This window comes from Abrus precatorius, unplaced genomic scaffold (genome assembly GCF_003935025.1).
Source record: "Abrus precatorius isolate BTA unplaced genomic scaffold, Abrus_2018 Scaffold2, whole genome shotgun sequence".
Lineage (NCBI taxonomy): Eukaryota > Viridiplantae > Streptophyta > Magnoliopsida > Fabales > Fabaceae > Abrus > Abrus precatorius.
The window spans coordinates 631639-650771 of NW_020874362.1; the positions used below are offsets into that span (position 1 = coordinate 631639).

The window sequence follows — 19133 nt, forward strand, 5'->3', positions numbered from 1 at the left end:
AGATATATTTCAATTTAATTTTAAGTTATTATGCTAATGTAATTACCAAATATTTAATCAATTATTACCATTTATTCAATCATCATGTAATTATAACAATTTACTTATCTACGAGTACATTTGATAGGGAGTTTTTAGAAGGATAAGGAAGGAAAGACATTTTTTAATTTTAAATTAAGATAATTATAAACCATAACTGCATGATTAATTTTGAAAATGTGTCCAAAGTGCTTATGCCACAAGTAAACAGAATGCTTATTTACTAAACTACATTTAGTACCAATATTTTGATGTAAGGTCATAAAGGTTTCAACATATAAATTGTCAAGATTCAATTTATATAAGCCATTAAAAAGTGTACTAGATCCAATCATACAAGTATGCTTGTACAAATTGAAAAATCATTCTCAAACTTAAAAGAATATCCAACAACATTAAGTTTAGACAAAGAAACTAAATTCCTAAAAATACTAGGTACATAAAAGGTTTCAAAAAAGTCTATATGAAATGCAGTGTTAGGAATTAAACAATGAATTATAATAGCTTTAATTAGAACCTTCACTCTATTCCCCATAAAGAAAAACTTTTCATTTGGGGTATGGTTCAAGGAAATGTCGAGATATTTCACAGAAATGTCAATTGTTATCTTTTCTTCTAAATTTTAGTAGAGGACTCGCCAATCTTGAATCATCTTTTACCTTTTCTATGTTTCTCACCAATTTTCCTTCTAGCTCCCAAGTTATTCACATAATGAATAGAGTGGTTTCCTTGAATCTTAAGTTTGGTTTTCTCGTAAACTAATATATTGTGCAATTCATGCATAGTTCATTTATCTTTTATGGTATTATAGTTAACTTGAAAAAGAATATACTCATACAATAATGAGTTTAGAATGAACTACACAAGTAAATTTTCATCCATTGTCATTCTAAGCAAAACTTTTAGATTTGACCACCTTGGTAATTAAAAAATTTATCATACACTTACCTCCAACAAAAACTATTCTTGGTCAAATAGTTGCTTATAGTGACCAACATAATAGTGCACATCTTTTACTCTACTAATACAAAACTAATAATGTATCGTTCAACCAATTGATTTTCAACGCTTAGAATCATTAAGCTTTTTAATTATTGTCACTACTAAAAATTCAAAATTTAGTGACAATTTTTTTTTGTTGCCAAAAACTCTTGACCCTATTTGTGATAGAAATTTTAATTTAGTGAGAAAAATAATACATAATTTGTAACAGATACTCATACATCTTAATTTTTTTTTTCAAATTCCAAGTTCATAAAAATTGGGAGAAAAATACTATTTATGAAGAATCATAAATTTCATAACCTAAAGCTTTGATACCACATGAAAGTTGCAGTTTTACTAAGGGTTCATAATTCTAGAAAACTACTACATCATAAAGATCTTATCTTAGAATTATTAATCTCTTTTTACTCAATTTGCATCTGCCTTTTTTTCACACATCTACGTACCTACTCCTATCAAGTTAGTTATCGTTAGTTTTATATAGGTTTAAAAAATTAACTTCTCGTAATAACTAATAAGTCCTTTTATTTTATTAAATCACATATAAGTCTATATTATATTTCACATAAGCCACACTAAAATTTTTTCTAACACAAAAAGGTTACATCACATGTATCTATCATAGTCCCATGACAAAGGATGTTTAGTTACACAGTTATAACATTCGAAGCACAAGAAACTAAAAAATATATATTGACGAGTCTAAATGAAAAAGAAAGAAAAATCTCATGAGTGATTTTTATTAGGAGAACATTGCTTTGTGATAGAAAATGTTATATCTTTGAAATATTACAAAGATGACACTCATAATAGAGAATGAAATGGAATAGCATTGAAGGAAAAAAATATCTTTATAAAAAGTTTAGGGCTTTTTTGGCATATAAGGCAAAGAGAGTGAGATCAAGTTGCCCAAAGAAATTATCAATTCAAAAACAATAAAGTTCTTCTAAAAAATAACTTAAATATTTCTTTTATTTGACTTTGCTAAAATTGACACAGGTGTGCTCCCATTAGGCACACCTTGAATAGAAAGTTCCTAATGCTTGAGTATAGAATATGCACTGGACAAAAATTCCTTTATATTTCGGCACGCAGTATGATCAATTAGCATGCCCTAATCAAAGAGGTCAACTACATCCAGCATGGAACGTGTTCAATTGGCATGCCTAAGACAAAAAAGACACCTTGATTAAGCATAGGTTATGTTGAAGTTACGGCAGACGTGTGATAAGCGTATATTTTGGATATACTTGACCCGTATTTAATGAGGATTTTATATTGATTTTACTATTATTTGTAACAATTTAGCATAAAAAAATTACCAGTGAATTGATAAAGCAATTGGTCACAATTGAAGAAAAATTTATGAAAACTAAGGTCATGCTTATCAAGAAGCACGACCTTACTTAACAATCAGTTTGGAAATACTTTATGATCATATGCTGAAAAGTATGAACCATTGTGCTTCTCTCCTGGGTTAACCAATTAAGAGATTGTCAAGAAACTACGAGAAAGAATTTGAAATTTGAATTTGGTAATAGAAAATCATATATAATTATATAAATAAGTTATATCTTTTGTTAGAGATAAAACATATCTTTTAGATATCAAATCATTATCTTTTCTTACATTCTACACCTTATATAAAAGGCCCTTAACACTTGGAGACTTTCTCTTAGTTAACTTTTGATGACTTTTGGAGGTATTTGAAGAGTAGAGATAATTGGTGAAGACAAAAAATACCTTTTCGAAGACTGAGTAAGTGATCGAGAGTGCTTTTATAAACAAAAACTCTCTTCATCTCTTTTTCTTTGAGATTTCTTTGGTTTGTGTTTTTTTGAATAATTATGACTTTCTTTACAATTATTTTTTTTCCTATTTCATTATGAGTAACTAAATTCATAACTAGGGTTATAGTAGATCCTGTGTATACTTTATGTGATCTTTGTGTATAATGATAATTATGATTTTCTTTTTATGTTGATTTTGCTCTAGTGTGTTTATATTTGTATATTTAAAATTGATCATTCTTAACATATCATACTTTGTTAAATTATAGACAATTATACCACATGTAGTTAATTGAACTATAGGATAAAATGAAACAATGAATTAAGTGAACTAAACTTAGTTTTTTTCTTTCAATTAGTTATTAAATTAACAAATTTATAAGTTATTTATGTTTTTTTTTTTTTTTTTTTTTGCGTTTGCATAACCATTGGAGGTGTGCTAGTTAAGGGAAAAAAATATTATTACATGATGATAAGTACCTATTTTTTGAGTTATTATTTACATTAGTTTGAGTAATTAATTGTTCAAAAGTTATGAATTTGAATGTCCTTTCTCTCTTTAATCATAGAAATTTAAGTTTGTTAACTTAATTAACTTAACAATTGAGATAGAGATTCATTCTTACTCCTTTTTTGCTTAACTTTTGATCTCTAAGAGCTTACTGAAGTGGAAGGCATATGACATCTAAACCAATTCTCGCTCAAGCGATATATTCTCACTTAAGGAAGAATGCGCATACTAGAATAAAGCTTCTATCTTGTTTTCACTCAAATAAGACACTTTAGCTTGAACAAAAATTTATTTATTCCAGTTTAAACAAGGTGAATTAGAGGGAGAAGCATAACGAGGAGATTGGGGAACAAAGCATAAAGAAGAGATTTAGGGCAAAGAAGATTTGGAGAATCAGGATCTCATCTCTCTTTTCTCCTTTCATTATTTTGTAATGGCTAACATGAGTAGCTAGAACCATTGTGGGATTAGATGTAATCTTCTATTTTGAAATATTTTGATAGTTTATTTATGATATTTCCTTCTCTTTATATAAATGTTATTTGTTCCATTGATACTTAATGTTTTTGGGTCTATTTCACAAAATAGTCTTTTAATTTAGGATTTATGGTTAGTTGGAAAATAGACTTTAAACCCAAATGTAATGGAATCCACTCGATATGTTGTGATTCTAAGGATATGGTCCAATATATCAATTACTTAGTAACTCATGTACTTAATGTATGGATGATTGGTTGAATAATTGAGGAATTGTTATTTATTTAATGCTCTAAATAACTTTGTATGGAGGAATCGATATAAGGAATTATGAGAAAGAGTACATCTACACTTATTTGTTGTTAGTTACATGTTTGGTCATCAAAATATAGGGGGGAAAGAATGATAAAATTCAATCCCAGTGCAACTCATAACTTTTTATTCGTTAAACTTCCATTTTGTTTCTTAGTTAATGTCAAATATTTACTTGCCTTCAATTTATAATTTGAGAAAGGATAGTAGAAGTTATTAATATATTTACTAATAGATACAACAATATTTTGTACCACATCAAAACTTGGTGCACTTGGCAAATCTTTTAAGACATGACTATTGGGTATTGGTAGTTTTAATATGAGTGATTAGCGATCATTGAAAAATTAAAATTGAAGTTACATTAAAAATAAATATAAAGAAGTATAAAGATAAAATCATATGCGCAAGTTTATTTTAAATTGTTTTCATGTTATAGTTGTGTAGTGTTCTTTTCTCTTTAATTACTATTCTTAGTTTAAAATTTTTATTTTTTTATTTTATTTTATTATGCTTTAATTTGGTTTAAACAATTAAATTACGATATTTTCACTAATTGAAAACATATTTGTGAGACGATATCATGAGAAATCAATTTAAGGACCATTTTATTATTTTTCGACATATGCATTTGTCCATAAATATCATTCTAACCTAAAAAGCAACAAAGGACATACTTCTAATGAGCACGTCTTCTCTAAAGAATTGATTTAGTATGAACAAGACATGTTGAGTAAAGACATCTTCATCTTGTATCTTTTACTACTTTACCTATTCTTTATTTTTTATGTAATTTTTTTCTATATTTTAGTCAACTATTACCTACACTAAAAATAAAAAAAAATTGACCAATTCAAAAGATAAATTATTAATTATAATATAATAAATTAAAATTTCATAAATAAAATAACAGTTTATAGCTATTTATAAAGTTAGAGTGAAATTATTAAAAAAAAAGTATAAAAAAAAAAAAGCACAATTGTACAAAACAGGAGTGATTGAGATAGAATTTGGGTTATAGTTTTAAAAAAATATTATATATATTAATTAATTAAAACTTGTTGTTCACTTTGAATCTAATTAAGAATAATATCAAAATTGTTAACTTGTGTTTTGCGATTTAGATTTGTTTTAAAAAAATTGACATTATTTTTAAAAAAATTTAAAAATATTTTGATATCTTAAGCAGTAATTAAAAATTTATTAATTAAAGTGTAAATAAAGTGTCAAATTAATATATAAATTCTTTTAGTAATTAATTTTTCATTTTAAGTGACAAAGGTTATATATCAAATAAAATTCATACATATAATAATAAAAATGGACATTATTAAATGAATAAATTTAGAAAATAATAACGATAAAAATTATAAAAATGTATACTTTATCTTATTTCGAATAAAAATGATTGAATTGTTGTAATATATCTATTTTATCATAAGAGAGAAAATAAATAAAGTTTCATTAGATTTTATATTTTTATTCTCCTTTGCAGCAAGATTAGGGATGGAAATAGCTCAGACTATCCAACAGGAGCTTACAACTTAATATATTTAAAGCTTAACCTGACTTAACTTATTTAATTAATAAGCTTAATTTAAACTTTTTAAAAAATTTAATTATTTAAATAAGTCAGGCTTGTGCCAGAGAAAAAATCTATTAAGCTTATTAGAATGGTCTATTTAAAATTTATAATAATATATTAAATAATTTTATATAAAACTTATAATATAATAATATATTAGATCAATTAAATTTTAATATAATAAAATCTTAAATTAAAAATTCTAATCTTTTTTATTAGAGTTGAAAAATGTTTCTCCTACATATTATATTTTATAAGAGAGAGCTCTGCTTCTTGTAGTTTTTTACAGATCCTATAACATTGATTTACATTATGTTATCTTGATTACATCTATCACCAGTTTATCTCATCTCATCTATATCTTCTTACAATCTTACGTACTTGTTTATATTATATTATTTTTTTAATAGTTTATTTAGATATAAGTCTTATAACTTTTAAAAAATACACCTATTTAGATAATTTAATAGTCTATTTATAAGAAAGCTTAATGACCTATTGAATGTTCGATACAAAGTAGACTATTAAAAAGACTAATAGATCAAATCATGAAAAAGATCAGGTTAGACTTAATGAAAAGTTTATGACAATTAATAAGTTAAGTTTAAATTTTTAAATTATTAGCCAAATCAAACCTATTTATGCAAAGCTTAATTTAATCTAACCTATTTTCATTCCTAAGCGAGATCATATAAAGAGCTAATAGAAATTTTTCTAATTTTATTTAAAAAATATTCACGTAAATCTAACATTGTTCAAATAGTAGAAGACTAAAGAGCTAAAGAAATACTAATTCTTTAGTCTATGTTTCTTAAAGATTAATTTTAGTATACATTATTTAGTTTCAATTAAGAACTAAAGACAATGTTGTGAGGCCTTGACATAAATTTAGAATTTGAGCTTGAGGCAAAGTAATTGCGGCCAAAGACAAGTTAAAAAAGAAGAAGAAGATGTGAACTAACTTCAAATTCTAAAAAGAAAAAGAAAGCCAAAAAAAAATATATAATTTTGCTATAATATTTATTGGTAGCGTCTGTGAGATGTCAGCATGCCGTTGTGAACGTGGATAGAATATATTTTCATTAATTAGCTCATAAAACATGCTTTTTCATGTGTACTTTCAAAATGTGATATCTCAAACTTTGTCCTATTCTCTTCTTTTTGACTTGTCTCCTCCATTCTCATTGCGAAGCTATTTAAATCTACAAAAGAAACCAAGAAATCGCGTTGCTAAGCTGTGTGATCCTTTTCTGGGCTAAATAGTAGTGCCTTTCTTCTTAGAAAGGATATTAGCAGTCAATTAAAGCAAAGTTTCTTCTAACATACACTTACCCTTTGAACCCCATTGGGTCGCTGACACAAGACGGTTGTCATGCTTACATATATCTTGAGCCAAACCCATGATCACAAACACTATAAAATTAAAAATAAGAAACTCAATATTTCGTCTTTGTTAATATAAATTTATTCTAATAAAAAGTATTATCAATATAAACATTATGAATTTTTAAAAATATTATATTAACAATGAAATATATCATACCAATAAATGATTTTATTATTAAAAAATATTAATTATATTATCAATTCATCATATATTTATGTAATATATTATTTTTTAGCATAAATATTGAAAATATATATTAATATTTATATTTTTTTATAAAAAATCTCAAATGTATACTTTATATAAGAAAAATTAAGCATGTACCATTTAAATAAATAATTTAATTTAAATATACTAATAGTAAAGAATTATTTTACGGTATTATCTAATCATAGATTGTTATATTAGTAAAAATTATTAATTTAATAATAATTAATATAAAAATTATATTTATGATGCATTTTAATTAGTTGACAATATAAATTACACTTTTAGTATACTTAAATTAAATTTTTAAAAAAAGCTCTAAAGAAAAAATTACTTTAATTTGATATTTAATAAATGCTTAAATATATTTTTAGTTTTTATAAATGTAAGTCGTTTTGTGATAAATTTCTATAAATATTTTTGTTAGAAAGTAATTCCTAAAAAATTAGAAATTTAAGATTTAGTCTATGTTATTAACTCTCTTTATTAAGTGTTGAGTTAGTTGACAGGGAGTTTCAACACTCCATATAGCACCACGTGATTAAGTCACAATTTACGTAGCATACTATTTTATTTATTATTTATTATTTAAAGTTAAAATTATAATTATATAAAATAAGTTTAAGTATTTATTTACAAATTTTAATTTTAAATAATAAATAATAAATTATATGACATGTCACATAAGTTGTAACTGAACCTCAAGATAGTCACGTAACCTCACATGGAGTATTAAGCTAATTCTCAACAAAGACTAAATATTAAATTTTTAACTTTTAAAAATTATTTTTTAACAAAAATATTTATAAAAATATTATAAAATGACCAATATTTATAAAGAATAATAATATATTTAAATCTTTTAAAAAATATAATAGTCTTTTGTGAACTTCTAAATCTTTTCAAGCATGCACGTAATCTTATTTAGGCAACAAAATAATAATGTTTTCTTTGATTTACGTGGCGATTGAGCTTGTGTGGGACTCTTTTACCAAGGTCAAGACCGAATATATTATATAAAGCTCAAAAGTTAAAGAACACTGTGTATGGAACCTTCTGCGTAATTTGTCGTTACAAGGGCCTTCACTTGGTCTCACCGTCACTGTTACAATTTTCTACGTTTGGAACAATTTTCATCATTTTCAGATTGTTGACAAAGTCATCTCTTTAATTTGTAGTCGATGTGATTGTTGACAAGGCCTACAAAGGCTTCATCCATCTGAAGCTGATGTTCTAGAAACTTAATTGACAGAGACACTTTAACTATTTCATTTTAAAAATATTTACAAAATAAATGTTTTATTTTCATCAGTTAAAATTAAAATATTCATTTTATAATTTAAAAAAGAGAATGATCTTTTAAAGTAAAAGAATATAAATTGATTTTAATTTATAATTTTAATTAATTTTTTTAGTGCTTTTGAAAGTGATTTTTCTAATACCGGACGCTATTCTTTATCTCCACCCATCACAAGAATTTTGCACGATCAGAGTTGAAAGTTTAAGTATAGAAACGAGTGTATCGGCCATGGCTGGAACTTTGGGGTTTCATTTATTAAGATATCACAATAAGCAACTAGTAATTGTTAGTAATATTTTGATTAATTAGTTAAAAACATAATTGTTCGCGCAAATCTCTCCAAATCTAAATGAGGTAGAATGAATTTCTGGCCTAGGCCCAGTCCATGAGAGGAAGAGGGTGAGGTATTCGGATTCAATTTGTGTACACCTGATTATCTATTCAAATTCGTGTGTTTGTTCATTTAAGTTATCAAACAATTAAGTGACATTATTTTGGAATAACAGATTCGTGTTGTGGGTACGTTTGAATACTCCTCTTTTTTTCACTAAAATAATATCTTTGTATAATAAAATAAAATTTATGTACACTTGATAACTAATTTACCTTAGTCAAACAAGTTACACCTGCTTGAAAAAAAATTCTCAAATATATATATATATTTCATAACCTATAAGCATGTAGTGTTATTTGGGACTTGGGAGAAATAACAATTTTTCTATTGAGGATTTTGTTCAAAATAAGGTTTTTACTTTAATTAAGTTCATTTGAGCTTCTTCTCTTTTCTTTTCTTTTTTTTTTTTGTCAAAAATACAATCTATAAGAGTTTAAATTTATTTATTTTTTCTTAAAATTCTTATGTTAAAACAATGGATTGTGGCTTTGGTTTATAGTCAAAGTATATATTTTGACTAAATTTTGCATATCATGACTTTAATCAAATTTTGATCAAATTTTTACTTTTTTGATAAGTTTCTTGAATAAAATATACCCGTAAAATATTTAACTTTTTAATTGAAATGTAGGGACATTTCAACAGGTTTTTTTAAATAATTTATAGATAGAAAAACATGAATTTTTAGTTTAAAAAATGTGATATTTCAACAAGATAGATAGCTTTCATAAGATGAAATTGCAAGTAAAGATTAAGATATCGTGTCTTTAAGTAAATACTTTGATTTTTTTTTTTTATAAATATGTTTTTAGATATTAAAATATAAGACTTCAGTTCTTAATTTTTGGACACTTACTCTATTTCTTTAAAATTGTCAAATATTATATGTGAAAGTTAGACTTAAAAAAGAAAATTAAAAAGTATGTTGTCTCGAATGAAATTATACTTTCTGGTAATTATAATTTATTTTTATTTTAATTATTCTTAATCTTTTATTTGAATTATTATTATTATTTTCTCTTTTCATTTAAAATGATTTTATTGATTTATTTAAAAATACATTAATAAAAAAATTATTAGAAGATCTAAATGTCAATCTTAAATTACTTTTGAATTTATTTATTTATCAGAAAAAAAAAATCACCGTAAATAAGCGTGTATCCACTCATAAAATCATTGTCTATAGCTCGTTGTGATTGATGTGTGCTCTGATTCAACAACCACCAATGTTATTTACATTATTACATTGGCAAAGATTGGACTTACTTTCTACTAATATATTCTTTAAGTCAGAGAAGATTATGTTTCAAAAAACAATTCAAAATATGATGTGCACAGTGTACAGCTAGCTATTAGTATCCTCACATAATGAGCAGTGCGAAGCCAAGAAAGTTGGCTTCAGCTGTAATCGTTTAAATGTTAGAAGATAGAAGGCCGTCAAAAAGACGCTTTCAAACATGTAGGCTAGGTCCACAATTACGCACGCAAAAAATATGAAGAAAATTATTCACTCCATTTTTTCTTTCTGTTATTAATTTTAAAGGTTAATTAACCATATATGCTTATTTCAGGATCTTGGAAAGACGACGGGAAAATTGAATTCAGAATAGAAGGTGGCCTACCACCAAGACCATTTCTTTCCCTTTTCTAAAAATTTGACTTTTGGTTGCTCCACAACCTTTGTTGCCTTTCTATGCACATTATAGCTTCCAACAAACACAGTGAAAATTCAAAGTGCCTCGTGCTTATAAATGCTATGTTTGACCTTCATCAATTCTATCATGTCATTGGCAAGTCGTTGAATTTCTTTCATATGTTATTATAAGCATACAATTTTTGTTATCTTATAATAATGCATTATCATATTGTTCATGAGTTTTTTTTTCAATGAAATTGTTAGCATTCAAAAGTCATTACCAACTTTATCCCATAAGGAAGTCAAACTATCATATTCTTCCTATTCGTAAAATTCGAATTTGAAAGTTTATTTTAATATTTTTTTAGCATCAATAAATATATGTATACACATACATAAAGATTGTAAAAATATTAAATTTGGACAATACAACTGTATATAAACAGTCAAAATTAAAAGTTTAGTAATAGTAATATGACTATTTAAAAAAAATCTTTTAATATCAAATGTTTAAATACAATTTAAAGATGTATTTTTATTGTTCTTATTCTCATAGTAATCTTTGAGCTCTCTGTTAAATTGCAATTATATGACTGGTCCTTTTAAATGCTATGCAGAAGCATCCGAAAGAGTTCAGACCAGCCGGGGATCAATCAGGTAAACCAAAAACTCAAAAACCATACAAGACTTCCCCCGAAGAAATTAAACAAACAGAACAATTAATACCACTTTCTCAACATCTACCCAAATTCCTTGGGTTTTCATATATTATTAATGTAAACGTATTATTGACTTGGATTATTCCACGAGAAAAAGAGTGAATTAGTGGGAAATTGACCTTGTTAATTCAGTTTTCTTATCCTAAATAACTTTTTATACAGTAATTAAGACTTTGATATAAAAACAAATGGATATAGTAATATTTATGAACTTTCAATAATTACAAAAGTACTGCAAGATTTTAATGTATGCATGGCTTTATTTAAATATTTAACTACTATTTGTTTTCTCTCAACAAAATTTATGTGATAGCTATTGTAGTCCTGTGCAACAAATATCGATTTAGTATATTTCTAAATTAGTCTTGGGAATTTTATGCACAGTAATTTTAAAAATTCTTAATGAAGTTTTAATCATCTTTCAAAAACTAATATGTAAGGCAGCTAAATTCTCAAAAAAGAATTTGATTTTTATACTGTGTTTAGGTTTTTGTCTACAATTCGAAAACTATATTTTAAATGTTTGTCTAACTACAATTTAAACCTATTCAAACAAAGGTTCAAAACACACTAATCATAAATTGTTGTGCCTTTAAACACGTGAACATGTAAAACTTTTATATATAGAATAATAATTAATTAAGGATAAACAAAGGAAATTATATATGGGCCAGCTGGTCTAATATGTGACCGATGTGATATAGTGGGCTTCCTACTTGTTGACTTCCAATTCCAGAAAACTAATAGATTAATTATATTTTGTCTTTATTTGTGGAAAAAAAAAATAAAAAGGTGGTAAGATAAGAATGTATAGCTTAGGGGCACTGGCAGGTTAACGTAATTAGAGTTATATTATTCGTAGAACAAATTATTGTAATAATAATTTTATAATCGCATTGTTTTTCATTTACCTAATTTACAAAAACAAATCATTTTATTGTAAAAATAGAAATTTTGTTTTGGCACTGGCAGGTTAACGTAAATATAGTTATATCACTCGAAGAACAAATTTTTAAAATAATTATTTTTTTCGCATTGTTTTTTCATTTATCTAATTTTAAAAAAAATTCATTTTATTGCAAAAATAGTAATTTTGTGTAATTATTTTGTTGAAATCTCCATCAAAATGAGCCCCGACATGAATAAACCTCAACGTATCTTTCAATTGCTGAATTCAAGAATAAAATCAAACATTTTGGACGCTCGTTAATTAATTGTTTAGCTATGTCATATAGTAATTTTACTCACAAAAAATAGTAATTTTGTTTTTAATTTGAAAGATTCAGGTAGATAAATTAATTAAAATTTTAAATGATAAAAATTTAACTTAATTTTATTTTTTAGAAAATGAGATTCAACATCCTTTTATGCGATGTAGATATTCTAAAAGATAAACTGTAAATAAAGTTAAATTATAAATTTAAAACTCCATAATGATTATTATAATAAACTAATACACACATTTTAAACCATGAAGTTGTTAAACTTTCTATCATTTTTTAAATTAAAGATTACTGCGTTGCGTACCTTCTTTATTAAAGTGTACCCATTATTTAATTATAATAATTAAATTTATAAAATTATGTAAACTTTTAGATTAATTATTCTTTAAAATTGTATAAGTTAAATATTTTACAAGCACTTTATATATCAGTCTTTACCTTGGTGCAAAGTCTTTTATGTTAGTTATTTAACTTTACTTTTATTATTTTTTTATATGAAAATATTAACATAATGATATTTTACATAATCAAAGATTTAAATAATTTTTAAAATATCATAATTTAAAATGTTTAACTCATACTATTTTAAAAAGTAATTACTTTCACAAAATATCATTATTTAGTTTATTAATCAATTTTAATAAATAAAATAAATTATACAAAATATATTATTAAAAATAAATATATCTCTTTCTTTCTCCTTTTTACATACACTTGGATCTGCATATATTTGAATTGATTACATATATTTATGTATTTAAATATCTTGATTTTTTATTTAAATTTAAAATGATTTATATAATAAACAAAATATCAGTACTGTTAACATGAGAAGAAGCAGAGTTATTCCATGTTTAACTTGTAATTTTGAATTTAAATATTAGTTAATGTAATTATATTAAATATTTAAAAAAGAATGTTACTGTTCAAAATAATCTTACTCGGTTCTAGAGAACCTATGTTAAATATTTATGTTTTTTCATTTCAAAACCTAGAGGATCTATGTTAGATATTCATGTTTTTTCATTTGAAAACCTAAACTCAAGTTTATCTTGGTGAGAAAAATGTGAAGAAAAATTAACTCTAATTATAACATGGTTTATGGTTTAACTTATAAAATTCTTTTGGTTGATCCAAGAAAAACTTATAAAAATTCTTAAAGAGAGAGAGAGAGAGAGAGAAAAGGAGAACAGGAAAGAAAAAAATTATATGATCTCAAATTCATATAAATTTGTATGATCCTTAAGGTAGAGCTTCTTACGTTATATCATGGTTTTTTCAGTTGCTTGGGTTGCAGGGTACCGTCATGTATTATACTGTTTGAGTGATTGGTAGGAAGTAATTCTGCTAATTAGCAAAGAAAATGTTCCTTCATTCCATTCCATGGAGTAATATCAATGACATTGAATGGACGAAAGTTTTGTCCCACTCATTCAATGGATTATGTGCTTTAATGTTAATAAACATTTTTCAAATTCTAATAATTTTTTATATTTTAATATATGTATATCTATATCAATTAAATGCTTTAATTTTCAGCACTCATGCTTTTGACTTCGATTGATGTTGGATAAGAGATCAAAACATTAATATTTTTAATAAAAGATTACCAATATCTTTTATTGCTGACATAAAAATAACTTAAACTTTTACATCTATCTTAATTTATCACGTCATCTCTGATTAAGTACTGATTTTTTAAAATAAAAATTAGATCTTGAATTGCTTAGACGATGATAGTTGAGAGACTTAATCTACACTCCACCTTAAATTTTTCGCTCTTACGAGAATTGAAACCCGTGTTTCAAGTTGGGGAGTAAGATTAGACCACAGTATTACTAGTCAGTGAACATTAGGTCACCAACCATAACGAAAATGTGCGCAGATATATAATACAATTATGGGTTTTTGCTAAGCTGAATTTAAGCATTTTTATTAAAAAAAAGTATATTTATTATATTAAATTTATAAAAGTATAATAAATAAATTTCACAAAATATTATTATTATTATTATTATTATTATTATTATTATTATTATTATTCAACTTTAAGAATTGGATTAATATTTTTTTACAATTATAATTGCTAATAAAAAATCATAATTATATAATAATTTTCTATTTTAATAATTTTATCTTATTTTTTGTCATTATTTTGTAAAATTAATAAACAATTATTTCTTATAATTTTATCCTTAATCATTAATGTGCAATTTGTAAAAAATAATAAATAAGTAAAATATTATACATGTTGCATTACAACGAAGGGTATTAAAAAATTAAATAATAAAAATTAAAATATTTTTTTTAAATTTCTGTACAAAATATGAAGTGTTATAAAAAAATGAAGAGTATTAATCAATTAGCCATCTAATTTCACAGCTTTTTCAATTTTCCTCCATAATAAATAATAAGCCTATCTCATTTCCCTTTGCTCTTTCCTCGTATCCTTTTCCTATATCTGAAATATCTCTGATATGCAGAATTGAAATATAATCCTATTAATTATAGCAAGAGAGACGCTCCTTTAGTAACCCTTACAGAAATATTGTGACCAAATTAAAACCTCTAGCTAATATAAATCTTGCTATCCAAATTAAAACCTCTAGCTATAATTTAATAATCACATCAAATTACTGCTTTTTTAAATGTTTTCCCGAAGTTTTAATTTACACATGGATACGTATAAAGTCCTAATATATTAGCTTCCATAAAAGTTACAGGAAAAGCTTTTTTTTTTATTTATTTATTAAGAGTGAAAATGAGTTGGATTCAGTTAATTTCTGGAAGGTTTAAATTTAATTTAATTTCTAAATTTAAGATTGATTTTTTATTTAATTTGCACAATTTTTAAGGTTTTATTTAATTTTTTTTAAAGTATGATATGACTGATAAATTTATTTTAAAATATTATAATAATTTTTCTAAATAAGTATAAGCAAATTATTTAAATTAGTAAATATAAACTTATGTAGACCAACGAGTTTAAACTTGTAAATAAAAAAAAAAAAAAATATATATATATATATATAAATGAATAAATTGCATTAATAACAATAAGGAGTTAATATAATATAATATTATCTATATTTATTTAAATAAGCTAATCCGTCAAATCTAAAATTCTTTACTGATAACTTGAAGCCAAACTGTTTCTAATTAATTAAATTTTTGTAAAAAGTATTATTTGATTTATGCAAATAAATATAACCTCAACACAGTTAACACGTGGATGAATTAATAAAGAGTGTTTTAATTTAATTAAATAATCAGAAGAAAGAAATTTGGTGGAAAATATATGTGGTGTATAACAAAATATATAACCTGACTAAAAATGATTTAGGTTAAATGATGAAGCTTCAACAAGTAGTCGCCTATATTTATCCCGATGCAGAGGACACATAGCATATCTATTTTGTCCTTAAATCCTTTGTAATCGAAGGGTCACTCTTTATCTAGGCATTATGTAAAGAAAGAACAAACCAAATCAAGTTTGATCACTTAAACATTTTAAGTACGTACACCCTTGGTCCCACCATTATACCATAAACGATGGTTAGGATCATCATCATCATCCATTCACTCGCAACAATAATTCATATCATAAAATAATAACATAAGAGAGACCTAAGAAGCATGGATGGATGGATGGAGTGTATGAATGAAATAGATTCTAGACAAAGAAAGACAATGAGAAAAATACCAGCCCCCGAACTGTCATTTCCAATTCTTACATTATTTTATAAGGCTTCATTTTTTTATTCATATTTTTAAGGACACAAGTCTTCGACTCTCTTTTTCTTCAACGACCTTTAAATAAAAATAACATCTCCTAAAAAGGTACTATTAACCGGTCTTATTAAAATCTTATCATCGATGAGCTTTTCAATTTACATTTAACTTATTATAAAAATATTATTTATTACTAGTAATATATCATATTAATTGATAAATTTAATACTTTTAAACAAATATCAAATCAAACAGGATAATCATGAATAATATTTATTTTTATTAGTAAATGAATAATATGACTTGATGCAAACACACTACTATTCACTAAGAAATATGAGTAATTTTTTTCAATTAATTATTTTATAAAAAAATTTATTCAATTCTTTAATTAAATTTTAATTTTAATAGGACTAAATATTAACTGTAAAAGTTGAAACACGCTGTTAAGATAAAATTTTAATATTAATTAGAAAATAATAAAAGAATACACACCTAATTTTTTTTTCTTTACAGAAGTCCGAAGTTTTCTGTCCTTCTTTCTCCAGGCAAATACTCTCTCACACTCCACAGACAACCCCCCTCTTTCCCCCCTCTCTTCCTTTATATAATCATAATTATCATCATCATTCTCATCAAACTTATAATAAACATTGGCTTATTTGAAACTCATACCAATTAACACACACAGAGATCAGAGGCATAGCAAACATGGGGAGGGCTCCTTGCTGCGACAAAGCCAACGTAAAGAGAGGTCCATGGTCGCCTGAAGAAGACGCCAAACTCAAGTCTTATATCGAGCAGCACGGAACCGGTGGCAACTGGATAGCCCTGCCCCAGAAAATAGGTCCATCTATTCATCAATATTATTACAAGTCTAGCACACACACACATATATGTATACTCTACTTGGTTCGTGATTTTCCCTATCTAGTTTCACAACCCAAACTTCTTTATGAATTATGTTGAAGGTGTTGATTTCTTTTTTGCTTTGCACATGTGCATGGTGTAGGCCTCAAAAGGTGTGGGAAAAGTTGTCGTCTCAGATGGCTAAATTATCTTCGCCCAAACATCAGACACGGGGGTTTCTCAGAAGAAGAGGACAACATAATTTGCAGTCTCTATGTTAATATTGGAAGCAGGTAAATTCTTTATTCCATCACCAAATACTAACTCCTCTCTCCCTCTTTATGGTGCTGAAATTAGCAATAATCTAATTCTAGATCATTTCACCGCAGAACCTGTAATACCATGTTATGAATAAATAACTCTAAAAATATGAGGTGTTATATGAAAAAACTTCATGTAACATCTTTGATAGTTATTGTATTAAATAATTAATACAAATAATAATAATCATTTATAATATATGCAGGTGGTCAATCATAGCAGCGCAATTACCAGGACGTACGGATAATGATATAAAGAATTATTGGAACACTAGGCTGAAGAAGAAGCTATTAGGAAGGCAAAGGAAGGAGCAACAGGCTCAAGCTCGCAGAGTTTGCAGCATAAAGCAAGAGATCAAGAGAGAGAGTGAAAATTTGATGTTACCTATGGGAGTTATTAGCCAAACACCTTTTTGGCCAGCACAACATCCATGGCCCATTATTCCAGTGGGAAATGCTTCAATCCAGAACTATGATCTCGACAATCAAACATCATCGCTCAAAAACTTTTCTGACAACATGGTCACACTCACTAGTTGTACCAACATGAATTCACAATATACATGTGACATTTCCTTCCCACAAGACCAGTTATATTCATCCACAATAAACGTGGTAACCCCGAGAGGGTTGGTGAGTGCTGCAAACAATAGTAGCACTTTTCAAGGGTTTGGGAACTTCCCTAGTGATTTGAGCGAGTTGGCATGTGTGAATCCGCAACAAATAGATGGATCAATGCTGGGATTTTATGGAATGGAGTCCAAGGACTTGGCCAATGGTAGCACGAACACTTCTTCAACAGAAAGCACTAGTTGGGGAGATATAAACTCTTTGGTTTACTCACCTTTGGTTTCTAATTATGAAGATTGCCAACAAAGAATGCTTCAAGATGTTACTTTGGAGGAACTTAGGTACTTCGGGATGCAAACGCAATAACAGATTCCTACATTCGGGGTGGTGTAAATTTTAAATTAAAAAAAAAGCACTAAAGTGTTCAATTTTGCTTAGTTTGGGGATTTTATTTTATTTTTTGGTTGTGATTTCTTGTTTTATTCGAAGTGGTTGTAACTTCTTACATTTGCTTATTATTAAACATAATTCTTACAGTCTTATTTCTTTATATATATATATATATATATAATATAAAACAATTTATACCCCTGAAGAGTTAAAAAAAATTGATAAGATTTATCATCTAAATGTATACCCGTAGAAAATTATCACTGTGGAAAGTTGGAAAGGTGCTTTGACGTTTTGGCTATGACATGCTCGGCTTTAGCAACCAAGGCATCAAAACGTGGCTGCATTCTTATATAGTTTTCTTCGTGTCTGCTATTTAGTAGGCGTACAAGGACATGTGAGTCCAACTAGAAACAATACAGCATTTAAGTCTCGCTGTCCAACGATTGAGTTTCTCATAGAATCTTGCTGAAAATAACAAGTTAACAACAAACCCATCCGTTACTTGAATTAAAATGTTCTCTTATTGATAGCGAAACTGAAAACGGGTTATACTTCATACCGTATATCTTTTTTAATTAAAATGTATTACAAGATTGCTCTTTGGAATTTGTAGTGTTTTTTACAGGCACTATATCATGTTTTTCTATTATCAATATTTTCAATTTTTTTTTCTTTCAAATCTTG

General features: G+C 25.9%; 1 protein-coding gene across 1 annotated transcript; it reads left to right on the forward strand.

Annotated features, from left to right (window-relative positions):
• The first annotated feature begins 17028 nt into the window (after positions 1-17028).
• LOC113860071 (transcription factor RAX3-like) lies at positions 17029-18422 on the forward strand. Its single transcript, XM_027492696.1, has 4 exons — positions 17029-17164; positions 17330-17459; positions 17693-18076; positions 18143-18422. The coding sequence occupies exons 1-4, from the start codon at positions 17029-17031 to the stop codon at positions 18420-18422; spliced, it is 930 nt and encodes a 309-aa protein (XP_027348497.1).
• The last annotated feature ends 711 nt before the right edge of the window (positions 18423-19133 follow it).